General features: G+C 34.2%; 1 protein-coding gene across 4 annotated transcripts in view; it reads left to right on the top strand.

The window, feature by feature from the left end:
• LOC108735737 (ribosomal protein S6 kinase alpha-5) overlaps positions 1 to 24,474 on the top strand; it is a 65,819-nt gene that overhangs the window by 5,880 nt on the left and 35,465 nt on the right. For all 4 annotated transcript variants that reach the window (XM_018467858.2, XM_018467860.2, XM_018467859.2 and 1 more), the window contains one exon: positions 10,444 to 10,662. In XM_018467858.2, the coding sequence (XP_018323360.1) occupies positions 10,444 to 10,662 (219 nt within the window). The remainder of the gene's footprint in view (positions 1 to 10,443; positions 10,663 to 24,474) is intronic.

Genomic DNA, 24,474 nt, shown 5'->3' on the forward strand with positions numbered 1-24,474 from the left:
AAACATGAACACATGTCTAAAACATTTTGAACTGTTTGTTTCACAAATGAAAAACTGTTAGAGGGAGGAAGGACTAGTTAGAGACATATTTGAAGCAGAAACAGTAGTTAATAGGGGTAGAGGTAGACCTAGATTATATTATTGTTTACAAATAGTTAAGAAAGTGGGATGCTCTAGTTTTAGAGAAATACGAAGATAGGAAAGAATGGAGGTGCCGTTCTTATGATAATGATGATGTAACGTGTGAGGATCCTAATTAAATATTCAATGCAATGTTGACTCTTTTTTTATATATAGAAATAGATTCTGGTACAGGGTAGCCTATTAAAAACAATAAGTGCAATTCTATACCGTCCAGCATGATATTTGTATAAAAAGCTCATCGTAATCATTCTCGATATTGGTTGTAAGGGGGACATCTAAATTCAATGTTTTCATTCATGTTACTACAACCCCAAAGGCCTTTTAATTCGCTGTTTTTTGTAATCGGACCATTAACCTCCGAGAAAATGCGCCTTCAAGATATCATTAATTAAGATTTTTTCTTGTGGGGACATTTAAAAAGTAAAATTTATGTAACAAAACAGAATTTTTTAGGAGAATTACTACAGCGTATTGTAGAGAAATGGCGTCAAATTACTCCACAAACCATGCAGAATGTTCAACAGCGATTTGAGTAAAACCTTTATTGTTGCATGGAAGTTGACGGTGGTCATTTTGAATTTTTGTTAATTTGACATCTAGAAAGTTACATTTGGACGATTAAAAGTGCACTGAAGCTAACACTAATTTCTCTTTACTCTTGTTAATATGGCATAATTAATGTTATTTTGAAGCCGCATTTTCTCGGAGGTAATAGTTCGACTTCAAAAAGTCAACTGGTAATTAAAAGACCTTTGAAATGGTGTGTAGTTTGACTTGACCTGCCGTTTAAAAATTCAAGTATGCTCTCCCTACCCACTTTGCAAACACTGAATATAGATGCCTCCCTTATAACCAAAATTGACGTGTTTGAGCTAGATGGTATAAAATCGCACCTACCGTTTTTAATGGGCTACGTACCTAAATAGGTAACAGAAATTTTTTGACAGGTAGAGAAGTAAGTACCTACTTCTGTATTGTTAAAATTATTAAAAGAAATGCTGAAGGAACAGTAATAAAATAAAATTGAAAAAGTCTGAAGAATGTTTTATTTTTGGAATAGACGAGTGAGGGAGTTGCGTATAGATGTAGGTATTTTATCAACTGACACACATGTGGCCTTTGGGATGAGATGGGTCATTAACCTTCTAAATCGTACCGTATATAGTCATATGTATACGTATATATGTCATAGACAATGTAATTAAATAGCGATTATACATAATGGTTGGACATTATGTATACGGACTAAATTGTGTATATAATTTGATAAATTAAATACTTTACATATTATTCATAGTTCATTAGTTGGAGTTGGTTAAAGTCATAAGCGTGTATACAGCAGTGGTAAATTGAGAACCGTGTTCGCTGTATGGGACATTTTATTGCATGCAATTATCAAGGGCGGCATCATCTTTTGTAAAAAGGTATAGTCTAGGCCAGTGTAAAACAGATTGTTTACAGTGGGTGTGTTCTTTAATTTTTGTGTTTTTGTTTGTTTTTTTTTGCTTTTTTTTGCTTTTGATTTTAATTGCTGTTACTGTCACCGCTACTTTTTAATCTATACATCGAAGACGCCATCAACATCATTAAGGACAGTACAACTGTAGGGATAGATATATAGGGGCAAAAAATTAGTATGCTTAGATTTGCAGATGATATACTTGTATTAGCATCTAGCAAGGGGGAGTTAGAGATAGCTTTAAATAAAATGGAAGCGGTATTGACAAAACAATACTGTACGAAAATAAATAAAAGTAAAACAAAAATATCGGTATGCAAGGGAAGAAAAGGTAGGGAAAGAGCGAATATAAGGACAGGAGACGAAAAATTAGAAGAAGTGACTGATTTTAGATATCTAGGAAGTCAGATAAGTCAGGACGGAAGGAGTAGTAGGGATATAAAGCAGAAGATAGCGCATGGTCGTGTCGCTTTTAATAAAAAGAAGCGACTGCTATGCTCGCGAACGGTTAATTTAGAAATTCGAAAAAGGTTGGTAAAGGTGTATGTTTGGAGCACGGCGTTGTATGGGTGCGAAACAGGAACAGTGGGCGCGGCGGAAAATAAAAAGTTAGAAGCCATTTAAATGTGGTGTTATAGGCAAATGATGAGGATAACGTGGGTAGAAAATGTTAGAAATGAAGAGGTATTAGAAAGAATAGGAGAACAGAGGACTCTGTGGAAGTTAAATAAGAAATAGGCGAGATAGGTTGGTAGGACACCTTCTTAGGCATGAAGGTCTAGTCAGAGACATATTAGAGGCAGAAACAGGAGTTAGGATGGGGTAGAGGTAGACCTAGGTTAAATTACTGTTCACAAATAGTGAAAGATGTAGGTTGTTCTAGTTTTAGGGAAATGGATGGAAAAGGATAGGAAAGAGTGGAGGTACGTGTCCAACCAGTCTTAGGACTGACGACCCTATGATGATGATGATGATGATGATGATTTTAATGACGCTTTAAAAAATCCACCATTACAATATTATTTTCGCGAACCCCCTCTGTAAACACTGCGAACCCTCAGGGGTTCGCGAACCACCGGTTGGGAATCACTGGTCTAGGCAATATGAGTGGAAAAAATTATTAGAATTAAATTTTTTACTCAATTTTGTTCGGAAGCAACTGTTTCTGGCCGTAACATTGTTTTTATATTCTTTGGTTTAATCTCGACAAAAAAGGTGTGAAGTTTTTTTGTAAAGTTAACATTTTTCGAGTTAGGAAATTTTTGAAATATACATGAAAGTTACTATTATCTATGCTTTGAAAAGTTAATAAAAAGTGTGTTTTCTAATATTGTATATATATTTGTAACTATATTTGTTAAATTGAGCCAAAGAAAGGAGAGGTATCGATAATCTATGAAAAGTGCGCCCCTTTAGGAAAAATTTTGTTGTTTGAATAGCATGAGCCTTATACGTAATAAAAATACTATTCCTTTTTCAAAAATATCTTTTATTGTTTTTTAAACACCACTCAAATAAGTATGTAACATTATAAGAAATTTTGAATCAAACTTACATTTGTAGATTTAGCATGCAAAAAATGTTTTATTTTACTATGAGCGCACTTTTTTAACATATTGTTCTTTAGACGGCAGCAAATCTAAAAAACAAAAATCAAAATGCTAAAAGAATGCGCTTATGTTTAAAAACAACTCGATGTAGTAAAAAAAGATACGATTTTTTAAAAAAAAAGTAATTTTGACTTTAGTTTGTCAATTGTTCTTGTTAAGAAAAATTAGTAATTTTTGCTTTTAAGTTTTTGCAGTATTAAGTTAGTGTCCTGTATTTTCCGAAAAATATAGAAAAAAATCTAGTTAATTTTTTTTGTCCTGTTGGGGTCAACTTTTAGCTTATCGATACTCCTCTTTTTTATGTTTCCTATAAAAGATTTTATGTTTTAATTATTTAAAAGGCAGCCTTGTTGGCTGATTGACTACAAGGCGCTAATATAAAAGATATGCTATTGGAAGAAAGATAACAGTAGCGTATGTATTAGACAGTGGAAATGTATAATATAATAATAAAATATTAATAGAAAAAAGAAAAATTTCTTTGGTGCAATTTATCAAATTTTAAACATTCATAACTCGGAAAATATTAACTTTACACAAAAAANCTTTCAAAAATTCATAACTCGAAAAATATTAACTTTACATAAAAAAATAAAGACTTTTTTTATCGAGATTAAACCAAAGAATATAAAAAAAATAGTTCGGGATAAAAAGTTAAAACAATACCCGACCAGTTGACAATCTATACCGTTGTATTCAGGAGAATCTTCTGAACAAAATTGCTTAAAAAAATTAATTCGAATCATTTACCCGCCCGTACTGCCTGGACCACGTGAAATCAGGAAATTTTGTATAAATACCTTCAGACATCTTTTTTATAAATAGTAAACGAATATAAGTTAATATATAAATGCAATTTAAAGCAATAAAGGCTTTCACGGCCAGAATCCATAGTAGAATGAAGATTCGGACTATAGGGCCGTGGTCTAAGTGAACTATTCCGTCCAGACGTTTCGTCAGCTACTGCAGACATCCTTAGTGGTAGTGCTGCGTTGACAACGTGACTGTCGAGATTGCGAGATATAATCTACGTCCACGGCTTATTTATTAACAACTCGACGAATAGCCTGAAAGCAGTTTATTACATAACGGAAATAAATTTCCATCTTTTCCAGTCGCTTATTCTGTACATGAAAGTGTCAGAATTTACTCGAAGCTTTGAAGTATTAAGAGTATAAGTGACAGTTCATTGGAGATTTTAAGATGGTAGGATTTTTAATGGGACTGTAGAGTGGATATACAAAATAACCGTGTTATCTCTATTTGTGGGACAGTAGAGCGGATGCTCAACATTAAATTCACAAATCATGGCCACTAAGAACTGAATTTCGTGTGGGGAAACAAAACGTAAAATGTGAACCAATTGCAGAACCTGAAGTTAGAACTTACGAAACAATTCGTAAAACAATTAGATAAATGATCTAAAGCTTTTACGGTTTTAAACAACTTTTTTCCAAAGTTGTCAGAAGCAAAGGTTAAAGCTTGAATTTTTAGTTGATTCATAAATTAAAAAGTGCTCAACAAAAAAGTTGGAATAGTTTTTAAAGGAGTAGTTTCTGGACTTTTAGGGAATAACAAAGTTGAAAATTACCAAGGGCTAGTTGATAACTTGATAGAAGAGTTTAAAACTATGGGTTGCAACGTGACTATCGAGACTTCGAGATATAATCTACGTTCACGTTGTCTACGCAGCACTACCACTGAGGATGCTGACGAAACGTCTGGACAGAACAGTTCACTTAGACCACGGCCCTATGGGCCGAATCTTCATTCTACTATGCAATTTAAAGTCTTTGAGGGCTGCTTTATTTTGTTCAAAAGAGATTTCGGTTAGTTTAGACCGGTATTTAAAGAAACATGAGATATTGTCAAATAGACGTTAGTTAAAGAAAGGAGCATTCCCCAAAATTATGCTTTTTCGCACGTGCCACATAAGAAAAAAAATTACGGACTCCGTAGGCAGGGAGATGACGCGCAAAAAAAAAACATGTCACCTCAGCCTTTTGCCACTTGCTACATTAGCTTTTTAACTAATTTGGAGCATTTTTCTCATGATGATGATGGTGATGATGATATATAGCCGGAATCTTGGTCCATTTCGAGATAAGGCGGGAGAGAATCGAAAAAAAAATGTCAACCTAACCGGAAATAACCAGGCAAAGGTAATGGGACGTCGTTTTATATAAAAGTCCTTTCGTCGTCTTCAACTATGCGACTGTCCAATAAAGTCAAAGGAATAAAATTGATAATTTTTTTTGGAAAAAAGAATTGTGGTGATTATGTACCCGAAAATGTTTCCAAACCAATCACGTCTAAAATTTCATCAAATCCAATACTGAAACGTTATATTTTGGAAATGAAGTTGGAAGTTTATACGGCGAGTAATCACCAGGATTAATTATTCATTAGTAAATTTAATGCTCCTAGTGCGCGAAAAATCTTTAATTTTCTGCCATTAGAGTATTCAAGTTATGTGGCACTCCATAGTGGTAATCAATGTCTTGCAACGCATCGGTATCATTCAATTATCGAATATTTATTCTTTATGTATTTATTTATATATACTTATGACTTATGACCGTTTACATCTACTTGTAACCGATTAGCAACCTTCGACCATCTTACGTCAAATCTGTCATTGGATGATTTTATTTTTATAAGATAGATCCCATATAAAAGAAATGTGCAATAGTTGTATTACGTGAACATTTTGCTTTATCTACATAACGAATACGAGGGTGGATTGATAAGTTTCCGGCCTAACCAAGAGATGACGCCACTAGGCCTACCTTGAGGTGACATTCTATAGTACCATCCTTGGATAGCTTGTAGCTATAGTTTCAGCCCGATCTCCTTGCTAGTGTAGGTTTGACAGCACGCTGAACAAGACGCCTCTGTGGTTTTCGTAAAAATGGAAAAGCAGGAAAATCGTGCTGTCATCAAATACTTTTATTTGAAGGGGTTAACGCCGAAGGAAATTAAAAAAGAGATGGACTCAACACTGGGGACATCCTCCCCGTCATATTCAACCGTTAAGCAGTGGGTTTCCGAGTTTAAAAAGGGTCGTGTGAGCACCTCTGATGGGCCTCGCTCAGGACGCCCCGTTGAGGTCACAACTCCAGATATGATCGAAAAAATTCATCAAATAGTGCTGGGAGACCGCAGATTGAAAGTGCGTGAGATAGCTGAGACCTGTAAGATGTCATATGAACGTGTGCAACATATTTTGCACCAACATTTGCATATGGAAAAGCTCTGTGCAAGATGGGTGCCGCGTTTGCTAACAGTCGACCAAAAATTGATTCGAAAAAACATTTCTACCGCAAATTTGTCATTGTATAAGCGTAATCCAAGCGAATTTTTGCGTCGATTCGTAACCGTTGACGAAACGTGGGTCCACCACTACACTCCTGAAACCAAAGAACAGTCTAAACAGTGGATTGGACCAGGGGAACCAACTCCAAAGAAGGCAAAAACAATTTTTTCGGCGAACAAGGTTATGGCTACTGTTTTTTGGGATGCAAGAGGTATTATATACATTGATTACCTTGCAAAGGGTAATACTATCACTGGTCAATACTACGCAGACTTATTGCAACGTTTGAGCCACGAGGTGAAAATTAAACGACCTCATCTGGCGAAGAAAAAAATCTTGTTTCATCACGATAACGCACCAGCGCACACGTCAATCGTTGCGACGGCTAAAATCAACGATCTAAAGTTTGAATTGATGCCGCACCCTCCTTACTCTCCAGACCTAGCCCCGAGTGACTATTTTCTGTTCCCTAATCTCAAAAAATGGCTTGGCGGTAAGAGATTTGCGGACAATGAAGAAGTAATCGAAGCTGTAAATGGTTATTTTGAGGAGCTTGACGAATCAGTCTATAGAGATGGCATTAATAGACTGGAACACCGCTATGAGAAATGTATCAGCCTTGGAGGAGATTATGTTGAGAAATAAAAAAAAAAAATTTTTAAAAACCTTGTTTTTCTTGGTCAGGCCGGAAACTTATCAATCCACCCTCGTACAGTTGAACATCAAATAAAATTAAAAAAAGGACAGACACCTAGCAAAAACAGTAAAATTAAAAAAGAAACTTCGTGGTGGATTAAGCAGGTTATGGTTGCCAGTGTTTTTTTTTTCTCAATTTTACAATTTTCGCTGGGTGATATTAGAGACATAGTAAGATTTTCTTTTTGCGATTTCCAAGAGTGGACTACACCGTTGTCGATTTTAATTTTAATGTATCTCCTTAGAGGCCTTGAGTTCTTAGACAGGAACAGTAAAGTAACCTAACCTAATATAAACACAATATAAGCACAATATAAAGTAAACTAACATTTATTGCGTTTTATTGATATTTTGCAAAACAGCTAGATTGTTTAATGAATTACACCCCAATACTCATTTTGTCTAGGTTAGGTAGATATAGGATAAATAATGTCTAGATTAATTACACAGGTCAACAAGAATATCGACTTTGATAAGAGCGTATGGAATTTAGATAGATTTATCGAGTTGGACGAAAAAAAAAATTTATGGCCTGAAAAAGTTTGCTTTTGAATCCAGGGCACAGTTGATTAATATTTTAGAAAATCTATGGTTTAAATTTTTATTTAGCGATAAATTGAAACAAATATATATGTTTTTATCAACTTTTACTATCATATTAAATTACAAAATAGAGGAAAAAAGGTTTAAAGTGAACCGTATACTTTTTCTTTCATGTTTATAACTATTTTCTCTCACTAAAACCCAAATGTAGTCCCCCACCATATTTTCGTTGTATTAACCTTAATAACGTTGTTCGAAAGCCATAATATCTTGATAAAAACGTTCTCCTTGTTCTTTTGAATACGCCCCTATGTTGTCTTCAAAATTATCTAAATGAACATGCAGCATACCTATGTACTTTTAGAGACATTTTGTAACTCATAGTTTTAAAGTCTTCTATCAAGTTATCAACTAACTCTCGGTAATTTTCAACTTTGTAATTCCCTAAAAGACCAGAAACTATTCGTTTAAAATATTCCAACTTTTTTGTTTAGCAGTTTTTAATTTATGAATCAACAAAAATTTAAGCTTTAACCTTTGCTTCTGACAACTTTGGAAAAAAGTTGTTTAAAACCGTGAAAGCTTCAGATCATTTATCTAATTGTTTTACGAATTGTTTCATAAGTCCTAACTTCAGGTTCAGCAATTGGTACATATCTTACGTTTTGTTTCCCAACACGAAATTCAGTTCTTAGTGGCCATGATTTTTGAATGTACTGTCCCACAAATAGAGATAACACGGATATTTTGTATATCCACCCTATAGTCCCATTAAAAATCTTACCATCTTAAAATCTCCAGTGAACTGCCACTTAAACTCTTGATACTTCAAAGCTTCGAGTAAATTTTGACACTTTCATAGTTTTTTTTTCAAATGTACAAAATGAGCGATTGGAAAAGGTGGAAATTCGTCAAGCTGTTAATAAATAAACGCCACTCACTGGAAACATAGGGCATTCCAATTCCTTGAAACATACCTTTTACGTTGTTACAATAGTACCTCTTTCGAGGTATTTTTAAATATACTAGAACTATTTAATGCTTTTTTCATAAATGATAACTCAGAATAAGTATTTTTACCCTAAATAACACAAAAACAAACTTTATATGGAATGTGGATATTTTTCCTTTATTTTTGAACATAATTTATAGAAAAATCATAAAATAAATTTAGGACAAAGACAATTTTTTTTTGTAGACTTGTGTTATTTGCGTGTAACGTGTACGTATTATTTCTATACATCTTCATATGTATGAACTGATACGTGTAAATAAAATGTGTCTGTATTGTTGAAATAACTGCCTTTTTCTACAGTTGCAAAACAAAACTTGATAAGCAAATTCACCGGAATTGATGCTTGAAAAATAGCATTAATTTAATATTAATCTTGCTTTAATTTTTAAATGCATATAATGATATCAATCATAAATCGTGCGTATTTTAAGTCCACAATATGGAAATTTTAATAATAATCGGCGTAGGTTAGCGTCGCGACGTAATATGAATGGATAATAACTACTTGTACACGTGTGAACTTTTTATACAGGAGGCAACAGCCTAGAGTGACGACCTTGCAAGGTTGACAACACCGATCGCGTTTTTCCATCATTTCGAATAAGTTGTTATAGTCTCATTCTGCACCTAGTACTTATCTATATTGTACGTTTAAATCAATTGTTTTCTTCTACTTCTTTTGAAATTTAAAAGAAAGAAAAAAATATTTTTTTATTGCGTCGAACTTCATCTGTACACATATATAAAAATGAATACAGACATGTCCTTTATGGAATCGTAAACTATGCATTTGATCGTGTGATGATCTTTAGCAAAGTTGTTGTGCATGAGCCAAAGAAGGTTTCTGAGTTGGTACGATCAATTTTCGACAGGAAAAACAAGAAGTATTGTGTATCCCACAGCACTTCAATAAATATCGAATTGAAACGAAACGCTGCAATGTCACAATTTTTTCAAAATGAACAAAATAAATAAAATAACTCAAAATAAATTGAATATTTGTGTAATGCCTTTCCTTAATATTTATTTTAGTTGGTGGCGTAGCAACGCGCGCAGGGTACATCTAGTCTGTATGTAGGGTGTGTTCCGAAATATAACCCGGTATACTGGCCAGTGCTGATGACGTCGTGAATGGACGCCATACTGTTGATTCGATCCTAAATATACTGGCCAGTACATTGACGTCTAATTGACGCCATATTGAGAATAGTGTTTGTGCTCGTTTACAACAATTTTGCTCCAAAAGTTATTAACGTTTATTACAATAAGAAATTGTCCAAACTCTGAAGCACACACGCCCGTTTGATATACTGTTATGACACATTTGTTTCACCAGTACAATATGGTGGCACACCAGTACAATATGGCGTCGATTCATGACGTCATCAGCACTGACCACTATGCCGGGTTATATTTCGGAACACAGCCGTAATAAACCGTTTAGTTGGCGAATCATAATCTGCGTTGTTTTTTTAAAGTTATTTTCTTCTAAATGATGTACCCATGTTTGCTAGTAGTGTAATGTTTATTATTATACATATTTTGATAGTAGGTATAACAATTTGATTCAAGTTCAATTTGAAAATAATTTTTTAAGTTTGAGTGAAAATGTTTATCGTTTTATGAAGATTTGTTGTTATTGTATTTTATTTTGTTTCAGCATATGGCAAAGTATTTCTAGTAAGAAAACGTGGTGGGACGGATCACGGTAAATTGTACGCCATGAAAGTGCTTAAAAAGGCTACTATAGTTCAAAAGAAAAAGACTACCGAACACACAAAAACTGAGAGACAAGTTTTGGAAGCCGTCCGTGATAACCCCTTTTTAGTTACTCTCCATTACGCTTTTCAAACTGACGCCAAACTTCATCTGATATTAGGTAAGTTAACCTATATGTAGTAACTATATTGTAAATTTTGGTTATACATACTTATTCCATGATTCACTTAATTGTACTATGGCCTGTTCCCCCATCAAACTATAAAAACAGTTTTATCTTTACTCTATATCTGCCACGTTCCGAGCTAACCCCTTAATATTCTTGGATCTATTATTTCTTCCATCTTCTCCCCCTCTTACACACCTATTCCTTACGAAATTCTCATTTTTCTTCTTTTTTAACCAATTCTTCCTCTTCTTCAACCTATACCTGTATTATTCCACCTATTATTATTTTCTTATATCCAACCTTGATTGTCATTTCTCCACTTCTTTGCTTCTTTTACCTATCTCTCTAGCATCTTCTGTATTCTTCTCTCTTCCATGGCAATGTCTCCCTTATATAGAGGGTGTCCCAAGAAAGCGCGTTTCCCAAATAATTGCTTTATAGTTGAAGATATCAAAGAAAGTTTCTTACAAAAGTGGTACCATAAATGTATCTCTATATCCACAGAGTGTCCCATTTTCCTGTAAGCTACCTAAGTTCATTTTTTCAAATGGATAGCCCCATTTATTATTGCATTTTTGAATTCAATGTTAAATATATATAATAACCATATATTATGCTTAAAATGCATCAATTTTCATAAAATTCGCACTAAATCAATAAATAGGCTACTGCAGTTCTCTGCCCTATTTTAAATATCTCCGAAACGAAAACACACAAAGGTGTGCTATTTTAACACATAGTTTGTGGAAGAAATGACCTACTATTTCCACTATTAACGCAAACCTGTTCTTTTCAAATTCATTGAAATCTACCACTTCCAAAATAATTTTTTTTGGAACTGGTATAACTGTTTTTTTTAAATGGAATGTTATATTTTTTGGCAGCTCATTTCCCTTCATCTTCTGTTCCAATTTCCATTTCATTTTCTTTCCATTTTTTCCCTCTATATTCTCTAACATTTGCATTGTTCTATCTAATTTTTCCGTCTCCCTATTAAGTTCCACAATGTTTTTTCCTTTCAAATTTTTATTTCCTTCTTCCAGGCTACTCGCTATTCTTTTTTTTAACGTATAAGTAATTCGTACATTCGAATTGTCGATTTAATACACATGAGGTTCGTATTTCGGATTTTAATAATTGTGAATCCTTAGATTTATGCAAGCAGCTGCCTGATATAGGTAGTTCAAAATCTTATGAGCATTCACGTGAGCGAAAAATGGACCTTATTGCATTCATATAGTACATTACGACTAAATTGACTACTGTTAAACAGTGGCGGACTAAGGCTAAAGCGGGCCCTAGGCAACATTGTAATTCTGGGCCTATTTTTCAATCATGACACATACTTTGCATTTGGTGGTTTGGTTTTAAAACATACAATTATCGGATTCCAAAAAAAAAAAATGAAAAAATTATATACATGTACAAAAATTAAATAAACATAATTTATTAAAACAAACAATAATACTTAAACAAATATACCCAGACTGATTTATTTGCCTTTTTTCTTACTTTTAATTCTGCAAACTCGTCAGTTTGTTGTAATTAATCGAGTTATTTAATAACTCTTTTTCTATTACGGGCCCTAATAGGCACGTGCCTAGGTTGTCTAGGCCTTAGTCCGCCCCTGACTGTTAACCATGTGCCTCAATATATAACAGGATGGAGATCCAGATAAACTAAAAAAGTAGTAACGATTCGTATGATATTTAAGAATGAACAACCGAAATTGAACACTGTGCAAACCAAGGTCAAGGTTCATGAGATTCTGAACTAACTGTAGGCATTTCGAAGTGCGTGTTAGTTTAAAAGAATTTGATAGGTTCGTTGAAACTTTTTTCCACGAAATCACAATTAATACAAAATGTAACATTTGATGACACCTGAAGAGTCTTGTCAATTTTGCAAATAAGAATTCATGAAAAATATACAAGACAAAACTGATAAAGATTTAAAAAGGTACAACGTATAGACAAAAAGACAGTGTGTTCTCGATAGCATAGGGAACACTGTTTAGGGGCTATCAACCTTGAGCAACGCACCAAGATAACATTGCTCAGGTGTATGAATGAATGTTAGAGAGTACGTATTAGTGCAGTTAAAAATTATTAAAAAGGTTTTATAACTTTTGACGCTCTATTCAGTGGTGTCATTAAGAATTCTGTAATTGTTTATTTTCCATATTAATTTTGTTAAAATTTTTTTATTTAATGCGTTTTTTACTACATATCACCGATAACAATATTGACTCCAAATGACCTTTTCATGAGAAACATTTTTTCATATGAAAATCGCTTGTTTAAATATTAGTATAAGTATTTTTATTTTAATGATAACTAAATAGTCTGTCGATGGTGAGTTCTGTCAGAATGCCCAATATGGTCTATTTTTAAGGCCGTTGTACATTTGTATATGAACAGGTGCTCTCCCGTACGTTTTTTTTTTTATAGAAAATTTGATTCTCTACAAAAAATGACCGTTTTTCGCCGTTTTCGCCACGTAAGCGGTAAATGCTTGACAAAAGCATTTTGCAAAACTTTGACATTCAAACAACAGTAAAAATAATTTTTGAGTGAAAACATTTTTCAGAAATGCTCTCCTTATCGACCTTAACAAAGAATCTGTCATCCAAAAATTTTGGACTTTGTTTTTCTTTTAGAACAGGAATCGGCAAGTAATTTTAGGTGGGGTCCTAGTGTTTTTGAAAATATTTATCGAGGTCCAAGAAAAAAACATTCATTCCTCTAACAAATGATAAGGGTAGTGCTCAAAGGTCAAACAAACATTTTGTTATCTACAGAAAAATATTTTTTAAATAACTTATTTGTTAGAAATTTTTGGTGGGCCAGTTTTTGATCTCACACGATCTGGACCTGGATCGCGATCCGCCACTTGCCGATTGTTGATATAGAAGGTCGGCAGAAATTGTTGATCTAATTATGTTTGTAAATCCGTCGCTGCTAAATGGTATACTTTCTCATCTATAAATATCTTCATCGTCATCATTAGAAGGTCGTCAGTCCTAAAACTCGTTGGACACGCATCTCCACTCTTTTCAATACTGAGCTAATCTTCGCATTTCCCAAAAACTAAAACAACTCACTCTCTCCTCTACTCCTCTTAACTCCTGTTTTTGCTTCTAATATGTCTCCGACTAGACCTTCATGCCTAAGAAGGTGTCCTACTAATCTATCTCGCCTATTTCTTATTGACTTCCGTAGAGTCGTCTGTTCTCCTTTTCGTTTCTTATCTTCTCTATCCACGGTATCCTCGTCATTCGCCTGTAACACCACATTTCGAATGTTTATGTTAATGTTAATTTTAGTACAACCGGAAGTAAAAATAAAAAATACACCGTATAATTATACAACACGCAACTGAAGTGAAACTTCTTTAAACATACCGGGATAGGGGTTAAGGAATTAATTAATGATATTATTTGTACAATATGAATTTAAATTTTACACTGTACATGCTGGAATTGTCTGTAACGAACGTTGCATTGAAGTGCGCTCACGGCTCAAGCGATCCCTTCTACGAACTCGACTACGTGGCCGAGTAGGGGGGGACATCCGTTGCATGATTTCGTTACATAGCAACTCGCATGAAACGAACTTACCCTACCATGCTTAAAGAAGTTTAACTTCAAAAACTACAAGTTTATGTCAATAATCCAGTTTTACATTAAATACTTTTATCTGAAATTTAATATTTTTAAAAATAATAGACCTATATTTAGTGATCACATTCCGCTGCCACCCAGTGTATGTATATATACCTACAGTATACTTTTACCAACGCTGTACACGGTGTTTTCCAAAAATGTGGACTAGTCACGAAAAATCGCTGAATAGTCAAAAATTTCTCAACAGCAACAACAAGAAAACCAAGGTCGTTTTTGATTAATAAATAAAATGTCAATTATAACTAATGCAGCCATGTAAAATTCACTGGACCGGAGCCGACTATGTATTGAAAACCACCAAATAATACTTACAAAATTCGGGTAAATGACCATCTGGATTTTGCTATTTCACTTTTGTTTTGACCCTTGCGCTTAATAAGCGTCCCATTCAGAGTCTGAAGCCCCCCCCCCGTGCGGGTCCGGGTTGATTGCCCCCTCCCCATTACGCCACTGCCGAGCGTTCCCAAACAATTTGTTCTTAGCAATGAAAATAGTTTTTTGGGTTACACATAATTAAATGCCCATTCAAAACTTTTGAAACTGACCAGTTACGAATTAAATGCTCTTAGCACTCTTATTAGTAAATACGTTGACATAAAAGGGGGCCAAAAACAGGTTTAAGAAAGAAAACCTGCTACCTCAATCATGTATGTACTGCCCAAAGGCTCGTCCGATGCTGATTATGTGCCTTAATGAGGCTTTTATGCTAGCGTTTTGTCTAAATCGCGAAATCGTTTGTTTATTGCAAAAATTCTGGAAGCATTTCACTGTCTAAACATTTTTTCGCGTATCCCATGTAGGAAAGTACGATTGGAATAGGTGTGGGTCAAAGTTGACTTGCCAGTTATATACTCTGGAACAAAGTTGAATTATAACTATGGGCCTGATGTGGTTGCAATGATAAAATCGGGCCTGGCTTGACATACAACCTTGGACCAACGATGAATCCCAAAGAGCGCCAGAGTTGGCCTAGTGACAACCAACTTTCTGCCAAAGCTAAAATCAATGGTGACCCAGAGAATAAAATTTGTAATTACATAAAATATATATAAACCATTATTTTAAATAACCAACACTTATTTAAGGTTGGAATTAAGAGAATAAGTGTTTATTATGAATTATAAAAAGACCAATACAGCTAATTCTATAAAAATTTAGAATAATGGATCGTTCTCCGTCACGATCTACAGATANACTTTTGTTTTGACCCTTGCGCTTAATAAGCGTCCCATTCAGAGTCTGAAGCCCCCCCCCCGTGCGGGTCCGGGTCCGATAATCTGTATTAATAAAAAATAAAATATTTCAGATTGTCTCGTTTTCTTTCAAAATCTATTTGAACAGTATTGTTAATGTCTCTTTAATTAATGAAAAATAAAATATTGATTTCAATACAACTTGACCCAAAGCTGACCAGAGTCAACTTCGGTCCATGTCTGTGACAAAGAATTGTATGCCTAACTTGGTCCAATCTTGGATGAACTCCATTCAGCCAAACTTGGGCAACCCAAAGCTGGCCAGAGCCAACTTTGGTCCAGGTCTGCGACAGAGAAAACTACCCATTCTTGGTAGATAAATTGTATGCCCAACTTGGTCCAATCTTTGATGAACTCCGTTCAGCCAAAGTTTCACAACCCAATGTTGGGTCAAAGTTCACCTGTTTGTCAACTCTGGCAGTTCCTACATGGGAAGTTATGCGAACTTAATTTTAAGCTAGCAGAACAGTAATTTTTGAAAAATGTTCGCAGGATTTAATTTGTCATTAGATCACTTAATTAGCATTTAATAAGCATGTAATTATCATTTTTTTTATTCTGTTGACTTTGCTCTTCCTACTTACGCCTTTTACTGCATAATTTTAATTCAAGTATAATTGTTTGGCTTGATTTTTTTATTGCCTTGCAACTTTTAAAACGAAGATTGTTTATTTTTGTATGTACGACCAAATTATTTTCAACATTGCCACTTGTTTATGATAGTTTTGTAAAATGACGTACCTGTGTACAGTAATTTTGTTTACGAACGTCAGTAAAAAAAAATATGGGCATTATCGTTTCAGAATCTGTTGTTTTTAAGCTATTTTCTGTTGAATGTTTATTCTTCCAAGGAATGTATTTTGTCCTGTGCTTAATCGCTTTTCATAAAATTTTAAAATCCAAAAGTAAACAAATTAGCACACGTGAACTGTGGGTACTTATTATGAATATGCATTAGATAGTATTTATTATAAACATGTTTTGTATGAATAGATAGATTGGCACAGCTATCAAATTAATTACCCTTTTGGAATAATTTTTTTGACGGACAGTCCCCCTTCAAATATTTTCACTAACACTACATACCGGGTGTTTACTACATGCAGATTTTTGAATTAGGTAGGTATACTTCATTTACTTTCTCTAGCGATAGGCCCCTTCAAATGTCTTGGATGCGCGCTGGCAAAATCGTAGGTAGGGAGAAAAAAGTTCATAATACTCTCGACTCTTGTTCATTAAACATACTTTTTTGTCATGTTAGCGCGGAAAGCTCGTTTTGCATGCTATGAAATAGGGAAGAAATGGCCTCTTTTCAGCCGTGTTTTAGTTGGGACGAAATGAAATTTGTCTTTTGAGCGCATGCGCTCAAGTTTATGGGCATTCGCAGAAATCAGTTGTTCAATGACAATGTCTTTCTAACCTCTAAATCATTTACTCTTATTTCCGCACAAAGCTACGTGTTTGCCGTGGCAACTCACACGTACTCTGAAATATCCACTTTTCAGACCTCGATACGTAATGTACTGTTTCATACAGTACCTGGAAAAAATTTTGTTCAATCATGAATAGTAGTGCGAGTCGAAAACAAGCGTTAAAGCTTTTAATATGTCTTCAAATGTAAATAAACATCTTCGTTGATATTTTCAGTAGTAAATGATACCAATAGCAGCACATTTGAGCAATGCAATCGTAGTGGATAAAATGGTCAATTTTTCCGTGCAGTACTGTAGGGATTATACGCTCCTCACCGGTTAAGAGTTTGGCCGAGAGTTGTCTCCTTCCTTTTCTGGCCTGGTGCTATTCTTTTCTATATTGCGCCGGTCAAACTGAATGTCACATCGCTACAGAAAGTAAACGAAGTATACTGTATGTATGCATGTGTAGTTCAAAAAACTGAGACACAGGGAAATAAAATTACAAATTAACCAATATGAAATTACAATTGCCTGACTTATTTGGAAGGATTTTTAGTTTGTATTCATTATGTACAATAAAATTGTATATATGTTTCAATAAGAAAAAACGTTATAAACAAAAATACATGCATGTAAAAAGTTATTTTTGTCATGTTACCGGTGGGAACATTGCAATCCTTATCTAATATTTACCTATAATATATACAGGGAATATATGAAATGATGTGATGATTGTGTTGAATGAGAGATTGAACTTTCATTTTGTGCCTCATATTGGTAACTTGCAAGAATTTGTATTTCATTTTTTCTTATTTTTTTTTTTGACAAAATTTAAGCTGCCTTAATAAGTATGGAATATCGTATACGTTCGTATTAGTAGCATCACTGGCATCGTTATATTTGTCATCAATAATCCAAATGTATATCCAAATTTAATGTACCGTGTGTATTGCCACTGATGTACATATGGTCTATAACAAATATTTGTGGTAATTATCTAGAAAATACAAAATACCTACCTAGATATTTTTAAGGTAGAATCTTCCAGCTACAGATGAACTAAAAACTGAAAAATTTGTCTAAAATAAAAGCTTGAGGCCTTTAACTAATGGTAATATATAACGGCAGCCATTAGTATTATAGCTGATATTCAAACATTTATTTTTTATTTTTCGTCTTTTTTGAGAATAAAGACTTGTTTTTTTTTAATCTTTAAGTCTCAAGAAAATTTAGATAAGAGATAAGACTACAAAGTTTTTTCGAAAAACTACATCAATAGTAAAAGCACTGAATGTCTAAGTGCTAAGTTATTAATATTTTACAAAAGTAAGATAACAGGAATTGATTCAAAATTGACTTAGTTAATTAATTGCAGACAAATGACAATACAACAAATACATGTTTTCAAAAAGGGTGCCATGTCCTCCTACAAAGATGTATTTTTGAGTTGAGAGCAGCTGTTAAAAGTTAGGTTAATTTAAGTTGGGGAAGTTGCTCTCATTAAATTTCAAATTAGAAATGGTTTAGAACAAAATGTTCTACAATTTGTAGACAATTGCCAAATTTATTACAATTTCAGAAAAATTTATGAGCTACTAAAAATTAACTGCAATTATTACCTTGAGTTGATATAATAAAAAAAATATGCCACCCTTTACTAAGAAAAATGACAGATTAAGGACAGGCTAAAATTTTAAAAATACTCCTCGAGTTTTAAAGATTTGGAAATAACTTCATAATAAGTATTCGTGCTTCAAAACATATTTTTATACTATATGTACAGACACTGTTGACCTCTTTAAAAAACTATTTTCGGGTTTTTCCTAATAATAATAAAAGTAAATTTTACGATAGGATGTAGAGGCGCTATTTCATTTTTTCCCATCCTTCATTGAATCGTATCAAATAGGAAATGCGTACTTTTTATGCTCTCGCCTTTTTCTTATTTTTTTAAACAAATTTGAGAGCATAGGGTTATCGGGTAATTGAAACTTGGGCTTACAAAATTGTACGTACTGTATACCCTCCTACACATATATGTGAAAAAAACAATTATTTCGAAGGTAGTTAAGTATTTATGGCAATCTATATCTAGGTCGTAGCGAGCTCTGGATTCTGCCATAGTTACTATACACGTAATGACATCTCTGATAGGGTGATATCAAGGGAAGCAAATACGGCGTTCCTTCCCGAGTATGAATTGCTAGACTACGACAAACCCCTGGAGAGCTGTCATACTTTCTTCCGGATGCCCGTGTTCGATTTTTTACCATACGCCTGACCCGAAAATACGATTTTCCTGATTTTTGGGACAATAAAGTGTAACATAACCTTCCAGATAAATGATCACTATTTTAAGTACTGTTTGTTGACAATGTATTTTTTGTCATGTTACCGCGGAAAGCTCGTTTTGCGTGCAATGAAATAGGCCTTTTTCAATCATGAGGCAATGAAATTAGTCATTGAGCGCATGAGCTGAAACTTATGGGCATGCGCAAAAATCAGTTGTTCAATGACAATGATTTCCTAACCTCTAAATAATTAACTCTTATTTCGCCAACTATCAATTTAATGAGGAGCACAAACATGACAGAAATTGTCTCCCTAGCTAAATGCGAAGTTAGAAACTACTCCGAGGATGGTAAAATGCTTTTCTAATAAACACTAAATGCGATTTCTTATGCGGGACGAATGTTGCGCCTTCGTCTCCCAAATCAGGGAAAAACATCGTATTGTCGGTAGGGGTATGGTAAAAAATTAACGGGAGTTTGCCGCCAACGCTTTCGCTTGCACAGCACTTCACACCCGAGAGGGATTCCCATGCATTCTTCTTTTGGCGCGTATGTATTATTAAGGCTGATTGTCTCTATGTGTTTGTTCCGAAATGTAACCCAACATACTGGTCATGAATCGACGCCATATTGTACTGGTGAGAAAAGTGTGACGTAGTAGTATATCAAACGGGCGTGTGTGCATCAGACTTTGAGGAATCTTTTATTGTAACAAACTTTAATAACTTTTGGAGCAAAATTGTTGTAAGCGAGTAAAAAAATATGGCTTCAATTTGACGTCAACGCACTGGTGAGTATATTTCGGAACGAATTAACAGTATGGCGGCGATTCATGACGTCATCAGCATTGGCTAGTATGCTGGATTATGTTTCGGAACACACCAATTGTGAGAACCGCTGCTGCCAGTAACCGTTCGTCAAATGTCCGTTAGTTTTATGTTGTATTCACATTACACAACAGTTGGCAAATTTTGGACGGTTAGCGTATTTTCGTTATGATGTTTAAAAACTATTCGCTTACTGATTTAGCAGTTGTTGCTCTCTTAGTTGAATAAAATAAGAATATGAAGAAGAAACGGAAAACAAGAAAAGCAGAAAAAAGAAATAAAGGGCAGACGCCGGCTAGTCATAACATGCACGGATAGCATATACACAATGCAAAACTGAAAAATATTTTGACGGTCATCTGACGGACGGCTGCCTGCCGTCTCTGGATGATAGTGAGAATCAAGCTTTATTGTGCACATACAGTCGATTCTCGATAATTTGACACTCTTTGATTTAAATCTTTTTTGAAAAATACTCGATAAATTGAATAAAATCAATGTTAAACCTATATTGCTTTCTCTTTTTCTTCTTTCTTCCACTCCCATATCAAACCCCTCCATCCCGTAGATGAGCGAAGCCTCTCTAAAAACATTAAAACTTTTGGGTCATGCCTACCAGCTACAAATGCCGGTAGGCGGGCAGTCCCTCCGGACTACGCCGGAAGGTAGGGCGAAGGTTCTCTTCAGCCTCCTAGGAATCGTGGGAATGGGTGGGTGGTGGTTCAGGTGAGAAAGATGAGACGTACGAAATGAAGACAGAAGAGAATGAAAGATTATCTGTGGAGTATTACTGGCCCAGCATTTGTCTAAGTGATCCAAGGAAACCACAGAAAAGCTTGGACTAAGGCAGACGGACCCGGAATGGAACCGACGTCCTCCCGAATGCTAAGCAATGGTCTAAACCTCTAGGCCATGCCGCTCGGTGAAGCCTCTCTCGTAACTTAAATAATACCTACGAAAATTTTCTAATGATCGTCCCGCAGCTCAGGGGTTACATGCTGGATTACGGTTGCAATACTATTGGGTTCGGCTATGGAAGAGGGGACTCATCTACGAAATGGAAGGGATAAGAAAAGGAAAGAATTATTTCACTTGCACTCGCAGGAGCAATGAGGAGCTGCTTGGCTATACCTAAGGAGCACCCGGGAGTCAAAAGAGCCGAGTTTGCCCGGCTCTGTCCTAACCGTTGCCGAATTGATGAATATGGTCTCTCTAGATGAGAATGAGAAAAAAAAAAACCGAAGAACAAGAACCGCCAACTCCAGTCATATTGAGTNATATAGAAATAATAAATCACGAATTTTGATCAAACTCTTATTTACTTGGGTTCCCCCTCCCCCTCGTGGTTATTTAACCGCTTGTTATTTTGAATTCTTTCGATCCCCCCAACCTTTCGGGGGTGGGGGCCATCATCTAGACCTTTACCTAATATAGAAATAATAAATCACGAGTTTTGATCAAACTCTTATTTACTCGAGCCCCCCTTCCCCCTAGTGGCTATTAAACGCTTGTTGTTATGAACTCTTGGTAATTTGAAACTTATCTCTGGTCTCTTGAGTTTCAAATTATCGAGAGTCGACTGTACATGTGTATAATGTTATTGTCTTTTGAAATATATCGATAAGCTTGTTTTATCGCTTTGTGTGATTGTATGTATTATGTGTATTGCACATTATGTACCAATGTGTGTTCTTCATGTCATATTTGGAAACACTTTTACTTAAACTATACAAGGTTTAAACTTGTGAGTCACACAAGAGAGACAACATGTGACTCGTCGTAAAGTAATGCGATGAAACATTTCACCGAGTGGAATTCAGGTCGTCTCCTGTGGGGCCTTTTAGATAATATAATTGTTTAGACGGCACCTAGGTATATACACTTCGAATTATTCGTTATTGAATTATACATACTATGTATATTAACGTAAAGTGAATAGAATTGCACAAGTGCATGTGATTACTTTTTATTTAGAGAGTAAGCTACAAAAAAAGTTGTTTGAGAAAAATATCTCATCGGATATTGGACGTCCAAATATGGACGCTGGTACCGTTATCGATGATGCATAGGAATTATATTTAAATTTTGACGATATTTTCAATTATTTTATCATCTACTTCATTAGTTTAGATTTTGTCTACAAAGAAAAAACACTTTGGTTTTGATTCCGTAGTCTGATCCTAAATGATTATTAGGGTTCACGAACTTGTAATACAGTACAAAGACAGCAGTACCTGCCTCATTATTCATAATAATGTTGCTTGTAATAATTGTGTCATCGAACTTCTCAATCTGCAAAATTCAACTAAATAATCGATATCGAAGTATTGGTGCATGATATACTTAATACATACTTATATGGACATTTTTTTACACGTATAGATGTAAGATTAATAGGTAAATAACACACTATCAAAAGCAGTTGGAAATTAATTTTTTTATTTTGAAAAATTAACGGAAAATGTCCGGTTTTTTGGCACTATCTAAAAATAATATTTTTTTTCAAGATCTTTCCCTATAAAACGATTTCTTAATATGGTTATTGCAGTCCCAACATGTCCCAGCTTCTGAAAACAGAGTAGATTACTAGTTACATTACGTATTGAAAGTGAGTTGAATTTTGTTTTTTATATTTAAGACTTTTGAATGTTCTTCCTGAATACTTTTGTATTATGTACATTTATCACAAGAATCGGATGTTAAGTTGTAAATTCGTGGTTATTTAAATTTTGTAAAAACCAACAAAGATAAATTAGAAAATTCAAGTAAAATCAAGAGTTTATAAATTAACGTGGTTCTTATGATAAATGTGATATTTTTGTCATGTTAGCGCGGAAAGCTCGTTTTGCGTGCTATGAAATAGGGAAGATGGCGATATGGCCTCTTTTCAGCCGTGTTTTAGTCGGGAGACAATGAAATTAGTCTTTTGAGCGCATGCGCTGAAGTTTATGGGCATGCGCAGAAATCAGTTGTTCAATGACTATCTTTCTAACCTCCAAATAATTTACTCTTATTTCGCCAACTATCAATTTAATGACGAGCTTTCCGCACAAACATGACAAAAAATAGTATACGTACCTCGGGAAGAAACAGGGTTATCCTCATACTGCATGTTTGCAGTCTGAAAAAACCCTATTTGTTCCCTCGATACGTAATGTACTATTTTGTCATGTTATCGCGGAAAGCTCGTTTTGCGTGCTATGAAATAGGGAAAAAATGGCCTCTTTTCAGCCGTGTTTTAGTCGGGAGGTAATGAAATTAGTCTTTTGAGTTCATGCGCTGAAGTTTATGGGTATGCGCAGAAAGCAGTTGTTCAATGACAATGACTTCCTAACCTCTAAATCATTTACTCTTATTTTGCCAACTATCAATTTTATGATGAGCTTTCCGCAAAAGCATATCAAACAGTCAATCAAAAAGAATATTAAAAACTAGAATTAACAAGTATGTCATAGGTTTTGAATGTAAAAAAACAAAATTCTAATTACGCCAATCATCCTACTTCAAAAAATCATGAATGTCATACAGATTTTAAACTTAAAACACATTTTTAATATAGGAACAAAATTAAATATTTTAGAATCACTTGAAGAAGCTGNACAAGTATGTCATAGGTTTTGAATGTAAAAAAACAAAATTCTAATTACGCCAATCATCCTACTTCAAAAAATCATGAATGTCATACAGATTTTAAACTTAAAACACATTTTTAATATAGGAACAAAATTAAATATTTTAGAATCACTTGAAGAAGCTGTTATTGTGTAACGAATCTGTGACCTTAAGCTCTAAAATAACTTGTGAAAATTTACACTTTCGTTTCACTCATACAAATACAATATAAACGCTAACTTTTAAATGTATTTTTTATTTGAGTAATAATAAAATTGTTGCATTTACAGTGAGAAAACGAATGATTTGTAAAAATGAAAAACAAACCAGACATGCGCATTTAACATATTAATGACATACCATCAAAACGTTTCTAATACATAAATGTTAAAACCTTTTTTGTTTGTCAAGAACGTGGAAACTGTTTGTTGTACGTTGTACATACTATAGAACGAGAGAAAGTATTTAAAATTTGAAAGTACATATATTAAAATGTGTGTAGATGAACTCCAATATCACTTTCACTTTATTTGAACAGCTAATGATAATTATAAGTAGAATGATCATATATTTGATTTTTTAAATTCTGTTTATTATTAAATATTCGCAACGTTTTCATTTTGCTTCGATTTCACCTCAATTATTTTATCGAACGGTATAAATTTAAATCATTAATACAGTTACGTAGGTTTCCGGAAAAAAGTAAACCGTCTCCCTCTT

Source organism: Agrilus planipennis, unplaced genomic scaffold (assembly GCF_000699045.2).
Source record: "Agrilus planipennis isolate EAB-ADULT unplaced genomic scaffold, Apla_2.0 scaffold32, whole genome shotgun sequence".
In the NCBI taxonomy this organism is placed as follows: Eukaryota; Metazoa; Arthropoda; class Insecta; order Coleoptera; family Buprestidae; genus Agrilus; species Agrilus planipennis.